Source organism: Opisthocomus hoazin, chromosome 6, assembly GCF_030867145.1.
Source record: "Opisthocomus hoazin isolate bOpiHoa1 chromosome 6, bOpiHoa1.hap1, whole genome shotgun sequence".
NCBI lineage: Eukaryota > Metazoa > Chordata > Aves > Opisthocomiformes > Opisthocomidae > Opisthocomus > Opisthocomus hoazin.
Genome location: NC_134419.1, coordinates 6,399,311 through 6,412,292, shown reverse-complemented (window position 1 = coordinate 6,412,292; position 12,982 = coordinate 6,399,311). Strand labels below are relative to the sequence as shown.

The 12,982-nt window shown below is 48.2% G+C and overlaps 1 protein-coding gene across 4 annotated transcripts; it reads right to left on the bottom strand.

Annotated features, from left to right (window-relative positions):
- Nucleotides 1-1,086: 1,086 nt before the first annotated feature.
- On the bottom strand, nucleotides 1,087-12,952 carry CYB5RL (cytochrome b5 reductase like). 4 transcript variants are annotated; one of them, XM_075424031.1, is made up of 7 exons: nucleotides 12,901-12,952; nucleotides 11,596-11,775; nucleotides 10,510-10,658; nucleotides 9,220-9,307; nucleotides 5,945-6,049; nucleotides 4,108-4,311; nucleotides 1,087-2,442 (listed from the first exon to the last, which is right to left on the bottom strand). In XM_075424031.1, exons 1-7 carry the CDS (start codon nucleotides 12,919-12,921, stop codon nucleotides 2,239-2,241), a joined length of 951 nt encoding a protein of 316 aa, XP_075280146.1. In that variant the 5' UTR covers nucleotides 12,922-12,952; the 3' UTR covers nucleotides 1,087-2,238. The 4 variants fall into 4 exon arrangements, with proteins under 4 accessions (XP_075280146.1, XP_075280148.1, XP_075280147.1 ...); XM_075424033.1 differs by lacking the exon at nucleotides 12,901-12,952 and adding an exon at nucleotides 12,842-12,859; XM_075424032.1 differs by lacking the exon at nucleotides 12,901-12,952 and adding an exon at nucleotides 12,491-12,753.
- Nucleotides 12,953-12,982: the final 30 nt, after the last annotated feature.

Genomic DNA, 12,982 nt, shown 5'->3' with positions numbered 1-12,982 from the left:
CAGAGAACAAAGTGCCCACGCGTGGTTTTAAGGCCCCTTCCGAGTTCAGACGCTCAAGGACATCGTCTCCCCCACGGAGAACGTCTCACAGAGACCCCCGTCCCCTCCAGCGCGGCGAGCCAGGCTGCCGGCTCGGCACACATCACCTCCTCCCGCTCAGCCCGCAGCCCGCCTTTGCAGGATTGCAACCCGCAGCACACACAGCCTGCGCCGTCTCTCACCACCCTCCCTTTCAGCCACGAACAAAGACGGGAGGCTTCGCGGCAGAACGGCCAGACCAGCTGGGTAGGGTTTAACCATGGTGGCCCATATGTGCTGAAATACCCAGACATATTGGGGTTGCGCTTAAAGGAACAGCCCCGGCTTTCGCGCGGAAAGTTGTCGCTTTTTCCGAAGCGAGCGTGAAGTTTTTACCTCAGGCCTTTGCAAAAAGGCTGGGTGGATTTTTAGCAGAATCTCAGAAAGGCAGAGTATTTAAAGCAAGAGGTACATAAGCAAGGTTTTCAGAGTATGTGATACCTGAGGAAAATATTTTCTCCATGCTCCCAGCTAAGGCCAAAGCAGGGAGAGCAACCAGAGAACGCAACTCCTCACCTTACCAGCCTCCCACCGCCACTACGCAGCGGCTTACAGCAGCTGAAACACGGTTTGGACGGGAGTTGAGAGCTGGCCTTGGACCTGCGATGGACAGCTTCCCTGGAGCTCTCCGCGTTAAAAGCCAGAACCCTATTTTGGGTTACGAAGATGGCTTTATTGTCAGCCCTCGCTCTGATGAATTTAACATAAAAGCTGCAGCTCCACTGGATTAATTCCAGGCGTTTGGTAACCGCAGACAAATCTCATTGATGCGAGGGGAACCTACGCTTCCTCCCAGCATGTGAATCAGAGCCGTCATTTTATATTTTGAGCAATTCTTCAACTACATCTCCTTTGTGTAAGGTGTGCTATTTGACACAGGTGAAAAATGAGACAGGGATGATAACATAACATCATCTGTCACAGCCTGGGAAACCCCAACACAGGATGAATTGGGAATGAACAGAAAAACACAAAGGTGTGCAGGAAGGCTGTATTTCCAGGTGTAGTTAGTAAACACAGTGGTCTAAGAAGGTAAGAGAGCAGACAGCAGATATCTCAGAGGAAAGACAGCAGCATCTTGGACTGGGAGAGGAGGAAGGGGCCCGGGTGCCCAGGCCGGGTGCTGTGCCAGGGCAGCCGCAGGGCTGCCATCGCGAAGCCGGGATTCCCAAAGGGGGCCCAGCAAAGCCCTGTGAGGCTTTCATTCCTCAGGTGGTGTTCTCGCCGGCTGAGGGCACCCCTTGGGCACCCGTGAGAGTCCTGCGACAAAAAGAAACAGCTCTTTATTTGAAAAGAGGTCCCATTTAATGAACCAGGGCTGTTATACAACACCTGGGGGACGTGGAAAGCAAACCACCATCCTCCCTGACAGGCAGCAGCTACCACCCGGATGCTCTCTCGCGCAGAGTTTTAGGACGCGCTCTTTCTCTCCCCAGGCAGCATTTCAAGGGTTAAGGATCAGGGTAGGCAATACAGGCTGTGCTAGGGCAGGAGGACAGCGTGCATAAGTCCTCACTGAGCATCACATACGATTCCATACCCATGTGTAGTCTTTGCTGTATGTGGCTGGAAAGGATCTTTCCAGAGGAGATTGGTACTTTCTTCTCTGGACTGGTGTATAATGGGGCAACCGAGGCACAGAGAGGTTCAGTGACTCGCCTGGCACCAGCCAGCGAGGTAACGACAGTATCAAAGCGAATGCCGTGGACTCCAGAGTGCCCGGCCAGTGCTCTGCTGTTCCTTTGGCCACCATTTTTTCTCCTCGAGAACTAAGTCCCTTCTCTGGACAGCTAACAGGGCACACCACCACTGCAGACTAGCACGGATTGCAAAGCCAGTCACTGGTCTTCACATTACAGCAGAGCTGTGTACTTGGATGCTTTTTAGTAGCCTTAGAAGATGTCTCTCCAAACTGCCTGAGAAGACTTCCACTAACATGACCACGCTTCTCCCTGAGGTCGGTGATCGTAGCAGTCACTCTGGAGCGGCACCCGATCCTTAAAACACTCTCAAGAGGGAGACTCATACCAGATACAAACATTTGATCCAAAGGGCTATGAAAGTACACGCACAAGGAACTCAGTCTATTGAGATGACCCATTTTGAGCAATGTCTGCAGAGAAACAAGGATGTCCAATACTCAGCCTAAGGTTCCTCTTGCTAAAAGACAAAACAGGAATTTTCTTCAATTCCTGCAGCTTTCAAGTATCTACTCATATCTTCGCTGAACGCAGAAGAGCCACAGATTAATACAAACGGCCGCCTTCGACAGGAATTTACTATCGTCTTCATCAAGTCTTCACCGAGACGACCGGTGTGTGTGTTTTCCCGATAGCTCCAAGGAAGTTTTTCCAGTGAAGTTTCCTGAAAAGGCAAAAGGTTTGCAGTGTGCCACGTTAAAAAGGACAACCGACTGCTTACAGCCGAAACTCCCTCCTCCCCTCAGAACACCGCACAGGACGGTTTTCACCCTTGTGATTCTGTCTGGGTAGAACTGACCCTTCCCGAGAGCTGCGTTCCTCTTCCAAAGCCCAGACCAAATCCTTCCCTGCCCCAGGACCTGGCCACTCACTCAGAGGGGACTGAACAAAATCAGAGCACAACCATCACTAATAAATGCTGCAGAACCTCCTCCTTTGAGAACCACTTCCCAGTGTGCCTTTTCTACTCCCAAGTCCTAAGTCCCAAGTCTGTTCCTCTCTATTGCCTCTCCCATTCCCAAGTCTCTTTCAGTCCCATCTCCCTCAACCAAAACTGAAAGGAGACAGCCCTGCTCCAAACACATCATCCCACGAGAAGTATCAGATCCCATGGCATTAGATCCAGCGGGGACTCCCCTGCTGCTGTTAATTGGAACCAGAAGGTGCTCAGATGCGGTGGTGACAGGCAGCAGAGTGAAATACTGAGACAGACAGATATATAATCCTAAAAGGGATGATGTACGAGTCAGTGCTGGACCACAACAAACCTGCTAAGAGAAGAGAAGAAAGGGAGAGATGTACATGCGGGGCAGACAGTGCTGACAGGGGTCAGGTGGGTTTCTTGCCCTTCACTGATTGAATTTCAAGACCTCCTCACACTCTTGAGACAGCACTGTCCTGAAAAGGGTATTTAAGCTATGTCACCAGAGACAATTGCCAGTTACGCTCCTATAATGTAGCTGAGGAGGTGCCTAAATCACAAGTATTTTTCTCTATACCCAATCTCACCTTGCTGAGGCCATATGTGGAACGCAATGTATGAGGCAGACCCACCATGAGATACAAAAAATGTTTCATCTGAGAAACTAAAAATGAAATGGGATTCATTCCCTTAGCATAAATAATTCTTTCTATATCCTCCCTGCAATGAATCCTCTTTTCTGAGGGAAATAATTTTCAACTACCAAATCCATGCAGAACACAGGCAACTTTGGGACCAAATGGAAATGAAAAAGACTTCTCAAAATGTAAGATCACTGAGAGGTATGCCCTCATCCCAGGGATTTGGCAGAAAAAGATAACTTTTACAGAGGGGGAAACAACTTTAAGAAGTTTAAAAATGGGTCAGCTGGGAAAGATAATTGCTGGGAAGTTGGTGCTAACACACTACAAGAGAGCTCTAGCCACGAGCAATGAGTGGAAAATAAGGACAGATTAAGGCACGGGTATTAGAAAAGAAGAAATAGTTTATTTGCTGTGAGTCTCCCAGAGTCTAAGTTTTCTTCTCACAAAGGTTTAGGTGCAGCAACCACCACCTGAAGCGGGAGGGAATGAGTAACAGCGACTATGAATCAGAGGGTCCACGCCAACAGAACAGCTACCAAGGAGGTAAAGAGGGACAAGCAGCGATGGCTGCTTCCCTGAGATTCTCCAGACTGGTAGCAGTGTGAGAACACGCAGCAGATTCAAGAACAGCAGCTACTGGATCACAAAATAGCCTCAGGGACTGGGAAAGAATTAAGATCACCTGATGGAAAAGCAGAGGATGTAGAGACTCATCCAGCACACAGAACCCTCACACAAACTCGCTTCCTATCCATTCATTTACCTGGCTGAGGACATAAAATATTCTGATGTTCCAGTATCGAGCCAGATCCTGGAGAAGAGGTTTCAAATAAATTTTGTCAAACGTACGGAAGCAGCCAACAAGAGTTACAAAGGTTTCATCCTCTTCGTCCTCTGTTATGGACCGGAGGATGGGAAGCATTGGTGCAAGGCCGGTACCAGATGCCAGCATGAGGAGCTCTCCATGCTAACAACAAAACAGAGAATTTTGAGTGAGCTGTGGTGACTGGAAACGGATGTGCTCATGGTCAGTTCCTCCCTGCTGCCACTCTGGTAAAGCGTGCCTTGAGAGAAAACATATCAGAAGGTCACGAATTAGTAAATTCAAATATCAGAATGTATTTTTCTGCAAAGGATTACAGAATACACTTTCAGGGTATATATATTAAATCTAATGAAACTGGATTTTACCCAGGTACCACCATTTATCCTAACGTTAGCCTTGATTTCAATTAATTTATATTTCAGTTTCAATTCTGCAGCACACTTTGCTAACCCACTGTGTGTTGTTTTCCCACTGAAAATGCTCCCTGTGTTTATCTTTGATGCTGCAAAGTACAATCCTGACTGTTCTCTGAAGGAAATGGTTTCTTCTCCATCCCGATCCACGTATCTTCCTGGTGCATTACCTCACTTCTCTCGAAGAGCTACCAGCAGCACACAGAGCTTCCCACCTGCAAGGGGGGAAGATCCACTTTACTCGCAGCAGGGATTTTCAGGCAGTAAGGTGCTGTGCATAGGAGGACAGAAGGTTCCCAGTGCTTTCTGCAGCTGCCAGCCAGTATATCAATGCCAGAACTGGGACTTAAGCCCCTATTTAGTGCCCAGAGGCTGCCTGTGCTCTGCTTTGACTGGGCAGTTTATTGCGAATGATCTGATCCGTCTGAATCTGAATCCTATTCTACTGGCAGCAAATAGAGATAAAAGAAAATTTTCATTTTTCTATGAAACTAATATTTGAGACCTCTGTTATAATAACAAACAGTTCTTCTACAGAAAGTTGTTTTAAAGACTGTTCAGGTGCCTTGCAAACTGCATGAACACAGCCACTTCCAGGCATGACTGCCATGTTGTGTCCCAAATCATTGTCTGGAAGGGAACAGTAGCCTAAAACAGCAACGAGCATATTTCAGGAAGCAGAACACAATTGCTCTGCATGGAGTTTGGCCACTGGGGATTGTACAGCCTTATTTTGGGGGGTGGGGTGGAGAAGAAAAACCAAGGCATTGGGCTCTTAATAACCAGTGTTTCAATTTTGCTCCTCATTTGAAAGGTCAGAATTAAGTAACCAAATTAGTATGTGTGAGAAGCCTTCCCACGAAACTGGATCTGCCTTTCTTTGCAGCGAGCCTGGTATCAGCAGGTGGGATCAACATTTGCAGAGTGGCTGGGTGACGAGACACCTCACTGGAGCTGCTGCAGTTCAGGGAATACCCAAGAGAGAAAAAGATCAACACCTCTCCTTCGCTCGTGCTCAGTCACAAAACAGCAATGGGGTTCTAACAAGCCCAAAACCGATCCGTACTCATTGCTGGTGCAAAATGAGTTCCTTTTGTTAAAAACACCAGGAGCTTCTAATGCAAGTGATGAACAGAGTGCCTGGCTAATACTTTCCAGTCTCCTCTTCCTTCTTAAATATTCTGCAGTTCAATAAGGCATAATTTCTCCAACTGACTGCTAATGCTGTAGCACCGTACAGTAACCCAGGAAGTCCCTAAAATAATCATGAAAACAGTAATCAAATTGATGTCTTCCCTTTAGAGTATTAAGCAAAACTAGCTGCCACAGCTGAAACATCCTATGTCTCTGAGGGAACTAACCTTATTAGGTCGATATGGGAAGCCTCCAAACGGCCCACGCCAAAATACCATGTCTCCTTTTTTCCAAGTTTTTATGTATTGTGACATTAGCCCAGCTTCATAGCACTAATAAAAAACATTGCACAAAAGAAAAGAATAATTATACTCTGTTGGAAAGTTTCCCGGCTTAAAGTCAATTATAAAGTTATCTACATTTAAACAAGAAGGGGGCAAAAAACCATTTTCTGCCTTTAAAAAGAAAGAAAGATCATTCTATTTGAAAAATAACTCAAAGTTATACCCAAAACAAAGACATTTAAATTAAATCATATTGGATCCATTCCAGCTTCACTATAGCGTAAACACAGCCCACTCTCATGCAGTCTGAATTTCCAAAACTGGAAAAAGCTTATCAGAGTTCTTGCTTACAAAGCACAGAGAGAAGAGTGTCTTGAATGCAAAGCACAGTCCAAGCCTTCAAGTGTTCTCCAAACCTCAGGGTACGGGGTCTGGAAACGCCCTCTGGGTACCAATAGTTCTACAAACACTGCATAGCTCTTGCTCCATTTCAGCCTCTCAGATGCCGTGTTGATACAATTAGAGACACCCAAAGTCAGGTTTCTCATTTATAAAACTCCTGTTTTCAGAACAGATCATCTGGATGCTAAGGGATACCTTCACACTATGTCAATTTGGGCCTCCCGGAAGAAAAACATTAGCAAAATCTGCCTTACTTTCTACCAGGCACACACATTATCATCTAGGATTTTGCCTGCAGGAATGCTAACCTTGCTCGTGACTGATGAGGAAGGGTCAGAGCTTGCTGGAAACAGAGAGGCAAGGAGAGGCTGGAAAACGAGGGCTCGTCCAAGCAGTCTCATTGCTATGTGCTACATGTGTACGTATGTCCTATACGCATGACCTCTTTACGGTTAATGAGAACAAACGTGCACAGAAGAACGGCCACAGTCCATGGGATCTGGCTGGAGGACAAGGGCTGGTCCAAAAAGCAAGAGCGGATGAGCCCACCAGCTGCGGCAGGCAACTGGTCTCGCTCAGAGGCAATGCCACTGATAAAGCCTGAGGAAGAGCAATGCACAGAGGTCAAGAGACGAGATGTGATATAAGCCTTCGGAGACTCCAGCCCATGTGAAAGCAACGTATTTTGGGGTATTTTCTGCACGCACGTTGGACGGAAGCCCAGCTCCACGCCCCAGTGCCTTGGCTGGCCACCAAGCTGCACTGCAGGCAAGCAAAACTGGTGAACCACAAAGAAGCTAAGAAAAAGCGAGTGAGTGAGCGTGCGCTTGTGCTTGCAAGCAGTGTTAGCTAATAAAGAACACAGATGCTCCTTCCCTCCTAACAACCTCACTGAAAGAAGGTATCTGAAGTTTTAAGAACTACTAGCGCCAGTTGTTACATTCAAAAGGTAAATGCACAACTTGCACACATCCAGGCTCTGAGTTACTGCCAGAAACATTTTACGTTCAGAGAGCTGTGGGCAGGTACTAACTCTCATGCAAAGAGTGTCCAGTTGCACCAAAGGAGCAGTACTGCACACCGATCTTCTTCAAATATATACAGAAACCCAAGGCAAGAGCAGAAAAGTCAGCCCCACTTACTGCCTACTCCCAATGGACCAGGGTAAAGGATACTAAAACAATCCTACTTTCACCAAAATTATTTCCAAAAAATTGAAGTGATAAGAGACTGAGTGGGTTTAAAATTATTTTTCCTAAATAAAAGGAAAAAAATAATTATCTCCTGGGGGAAAACTTCTACACCCAGTTTTACACGGAGAGAAACCCTAACATTATAAAATCACTCAAAAAGAGGGTTATGCTCTGTAAATGGCAACTCCCTCACTCTTAACTGTAGTATCACAAATGCAACGCTATAATAACAGGAGACAGAAGGGTTTGAACAGTGCTTGGATTGCATAGTAATAATAATAATATAGTACTTTCCAAAATTGCCTGAATAGTGTGAAATATACCACAACCTACAGAGTGAGTTATAAAAATGGCTGCTTTACACTGGGTGTTACCAACCTCTTTTGTCACTGCCAGAGAATAACTATAGCTCCCTTTGGGATGAAAGGTTCTATATAAAGGAAAGGTATCATTACAATCATTACTATTATTATTGAAATGCAAAACCTGTGAGTAATAAGCAAGTATACATGAAATTTCACAGTCATCCTCTGAACGTATCCTATTAATGCAGCTCAAATGCAGCATTTCTCTCCCGTACCACACACCAATTGCCACAAGAATGGTGAAATGACCCTCCCACAGGCGTCCTATAGAAGCTGTACACTTTTCTAAAGAACAGGGTTTGTGTTCGAACGTATAATGCATAACAAACCCCCAAAAAGTGAAATCCTGGAAGACAGGCAGGGGACAAGTGGTCATTCTCCGCAAGCCACCCGGGATGCCCAGCACTGAATTTCACACCTATACTGAAGCCTGTGTCTGTCCTGAGGAATCGCTAGTGACGTACCAATGCAGTATCGGAAAAATTTTCTTCAATTCAATGTTCTCCACACAAAGTAATCATCTATGAGGGCCCTGCAGACTTTATTCAGACAAATTTCCAGCCAAGTTCTCCTTTAAAATCCTTTTGACCTCGACCAGCATTTTGTGGTGGCCTCCAGATGGGCCGGGACACTCATCCAAAACAGGGCTCTGCCACCCCAGGCACCTCAATAGATGCAGCCTGTGCCTGTGGGCCACCTCTCTGCCCCGTGGGCCACGGGGACCATCTCCGACTGCAGGCAGCTCCAGAGCCCTGCCTGCAAACCAGGAACGGCTGCCTACTCTCCGTCTACATTTTAATCAAACTGAAAAATTTTTCTGAGGAGCATTCTTAAAGTAAAATACCGCGGGGAGGGTAATGGCTGGCCACGGACTTCCCAAAGTCAGCGGTTCAACTGGGCTGACAACTGGGTGCAACTCCAAGGACACTGAAAAAGCAAAATGAAATCGGGGAAGTAGAATGGGCACCTCCTTCCGCGCTGTGGAGTGCAGGGCTCCCGAGAGGGAGAGGCTCTCCCAAGTGCTTACCAAGGCTTACGCTGCAAAGCTTGTTTGGGTGTCACCTTCCTCTGCTTTCAGTTTTGTGGGAAAAAACACAATTTTTATCAGCAAAGCACAACTGCCTCAAAACAACACAGAAACAGTCCATCAGGGATTTGAGAAAGTCTCACTTGAATTGCTGACAGCGCGCTTGGTTCCTAAAGAAAACACAGTCCTCGGCACCTTAGACTGTAATCCATATCGTACAGGCTTACTTACTTTCATTAAAACTTCAAAGTACCCTTCTGCATTCCCTGGGCTAATTGGAGTATAGGCTCGCTGGACCTCCAAACCGTTCACCACTCCTCTGAGGAGAGAAACAGAGGAACCCACTGTGACTGGGGTCATTGGCTGGTATTACCACACTGCGGCAGCTCTGCGGGGAGACGAGGGAGGCAGCAGGTCCTCTTCCCAGCGGCCCAGCCCGTGCACAGATGCAAAACCTTTCCCTTCCACAGGTAAAAATCCAGGAGGAACATAACAGCTAAATGCACCTTTTCTTTTCCCGGTGGTGGCCTCAGCTGTACCGCACATTCAGCTCTTGGACACATCCCCAGAAGGATGTTGGAGCCGTTTTGTGAGAAACAGCCAAATGTATAAGAGCAGCAAAGGGGAGAGAAAATGCTTTCATGGTTAAGTTTGCTGTCCCCTTTGGGCTGGGGTCCGCTTCCCTTTCTGTGTTTGAGCAGCATCTGGTAATTAAATAATGAAAGCCATGGCACAGCCTTGACCTGAGGTCTTGTCAATATACACTGTATTTTCCTGTAACTCTTCTCCCTGCATAGAATATATCCACCCTGCCCTTTACTACTGACTACGGTAATTGATTGAAGTGACCGAACCTTTTCCTCTGCTGCATTATGAGAGATGGCTGAAGGGAGAAGCCTGTGCTGTCAGCAGCCAGCCAGCTGTACACATCAGCTGTTAACGTACAAACAACGTTAACAGATACAGATCAATGGCATCATAACCTGACTTCTATCTGGCAATGATCACCACAGATGGCTGAGAGAGACATAAACTTTTCCCAAGAGGCCCTTTTCTGGCAAGCAAAAAACTACACAGGAGGGTTGTTTTGTTAGAAATCAGTCAGGAAACGCCTGGACCCCTGGGGTAACACCCCAGGTGTGGAGTTACCCCTAGATACAGGACCTAAAATACCGAGCTCTGGGGTAAGCGCTGCTCATGGTTTTCAATCCAACACGCTGGAGTAAATCAGCTGTTGTAACATCTATTCTTTGAGTCTTTCTTTCTGCAAATGGATTTTCTTAATCACACCTAGTTCTTTCTGACCCACCAATGCAAGGATAATGCTGAAGAAAAATACAGCTTTGGAACGGCTTTTACCATAAAATTAGCAGAGCCAGCGAGCTCACAAGTTCTTTCATCTGTGTCATTGCGGAGGTATAGAAATTATGATTTGCCTGGTATGAAGCCTTTGTCTATTGACAAAAACCTACGTATTAGGTTACATAATGCAGACTGTTTAACTAGCACAGAGAACAATACCTTAACACGATATGTTGTCCTAAACTCAATCGCAGACTGCTATTTCCCGGTAATTCAAATTTGTACTGGTAGGTGTCCTCTGTTAGCTGCTCCACCGAGCTTATGTTGAATGCAGTAAATGTATCTGGATTCAGTTCTGAATTATTGCTCTGCAAGAACAACAATAAATAATTACTTGGTTAGATGGTGTCTTTTATTATTTCATTTTTCTTTGGAAGCAAACGCGTGTGCTAATTTAGTGCCAGAGATACTCAGGACTCCAGAAGAACGTGTATTAAATGCTGAGGCCCAGCGCAAATTTCAGCTCTCTGCTGATTCATTATCATGTTCTGCGGCACACACTTTGGGATCTTACATTCCCCCCACCCCACCGCCCTTTAAATTACATTTTTACACCTTCCAGCAAGGTCATCCTATTATGACTCACTGCAATCATTTTCTCATGTCTGGGAACAAACAGAAATAATACTGCCAAAAGAGCTGAGCGCTGCTTTGGGGGCAACTTTGAAACCGACTGATGACCACTGTGAATAGGAAATACAGTTAGCAGCTTCAGCACTGATCATTTTTGCTTGACCCAGCACAGTTAATCTTATGTAAAAGGGCACTGACAGGCTTAAAATTACGCTCTGAAGACAACTACTCCACCACGCACAATGCAGCTTTTTTTTAATCATCAAAACAGGGTTCTAAAAAACAGGAAAAGATGGAAAAGGTCAGGAAAATGGAGCTCCTCCGAGGAAAGCGTCAGAGAGAATTGAGATTCTTTGTACCTTTCGCCTAGTCCCCCTTTCCAGAGAGGCTGGCTCCGGCTGCCCGGGGTATCCCAGCAAGGGGAAGGTGCGGACCCAGGGCTGTAACGCGACACCAGGGCGAACTCGACACTTGGAAAATCACATTACAGCATGGAGAGAGGGGCGAGGGGGAGGGCGGCTGTGAAGGCAGAGTTTGGGGAATTGCGTTTACAGCCTTGTCTTAAGACACCGCTTTAATCTATTGCTGCATCCCTCGCCCATCCCCACAACCCCACACGCTAACAAGTGCGATCAAAGTGCTGGCTCTAGGATGTGATGAAGATAAATTGACCTGGTCCTTCTTTTCCACGAGGAGGCTTTTGTCTTGCTTTGCTTTGGCCCTTTCCCATTGTGCAAGCTCCTTCTCGTACACATCATAGATGCAGGGCTTGCAGCCGCTGCCGCAGCACTGGGATGGAGAAGGTTCCTGAGGTTTGAGAGCCAGCCAGTCGTCCTCATTTCCACTCATTGTCTGCAAAACATGAGCCCTGCATCAAAACCAGCACGATGAAGAGCGGCACGCGCACGTCAGCCGAGCAACATTTGGAGAAGCACTGAGAAATCTCTCTTGAGCATCTTGCACGTGTATCTTGGGGGACTCGGAAAACCGAAAACCTGCGAGCCTATCTGGTGCCTGCAACGCTCCGTTTTCCTTCAAATGCTGGCTGCCTCTGCATTGTCTGGTGCGGGAACGCCAGACACTGCAGACCCCAGCCTGGCCTCAGGCTCCGCTTCCCAGCCTGGCTGCCCAGTCCAAGCTACCTCCCGCAGCAGCAGGCACACCCTTACTCCCGCTCTTTCTGCTGTGGCAATTTCTGAAGGAAGAGCAGCCTGGTCACCCATTGCAGAAACATCTCAAAAATCCACAGCTCCGTCAGCGAGGATGGGTAACGAACCCCAGCCGCTAAGACGCGGGCTGCCGGAGGACTGCTTTAAAACGGGGAGGGCAGCGAGACTACAGTGGGTTTTAGAGCCAAGGGACTAGAGGCAAATGTGGTCAAGTCACAGGCAAACCAACACTGTGGTTATGAGCAGATCCGAGCCTGGCTTTGAACGCCGACAGGCAGGAGAGGGCAAGAAGCACAGGCAGCAGCACGGGGCAAACCCATGAAGGGATAAAAACCCCTCGCTCCAGACAGAGCTCTACGGAAACCGATCGCTCCTCACGCCAAAGCCACCACGCAGACCTCTCAGGGACTTCAGGGGGGAGAGGAGGGAACCGCGAGTCGAGCGGTGCCGCGCCCCCACCGCGAGCCTGGGGCTCCCCCGCGGGCTGTGAGGAGGCCGACCAGGCCGCGGCTGGAGCCCGGGCCCCCAGGCTCGGGGCTGGCCACGCTTCTCGAGTTTCGAGCGGTCCCGGAGCGCGGCGGGGGGCTCGGGCAGAGCGGGCCCGGGGGCAGACAGGCCCCGGGGGCAGAGCGGGTCCGGCCCCGCACAGCGGCTCCACAGACCTGACCCGCACCCCTCAAGGACCCGTCTCCCAACTGCCCCCTCCTAACGAGAAGGGAGGCGCCTTCCCCGCCCGCCTCCCGCCTTACCAACACCACACCTGCCCTTCACCCGCCACCGCCAAGGCAATTTGCCGACCCTCCCTTACCGCGGGGCGTCGGCCCGCCATTGGCCGCCGCCGCCGTCAGTCATCGCGGGGAGAGGACGGGGGGGTGGGAGGGGTGTGAGTC

Coding starts and splice junctions, on each gene's coding strand:
- CYB5RL (XM_075424031.1), bottom strand. CDS start 12,921: ATGGCGGGCCGACGCCCCGCG. Junction 10,659..11,595: donor TCGTGGAAAAGAAGGACCAG/GTCAATTTATCT, acceptor TTGTTCTTGCAG/AGCAATAATTCAGAACTGAA. Junction 2,443..4,107: donor TATTTTATGTCCTCAGCCAG/GTAAATGAATGG, acceptor TTGCCTTTTCAG/GAAACTTCACTGGAAAAACT.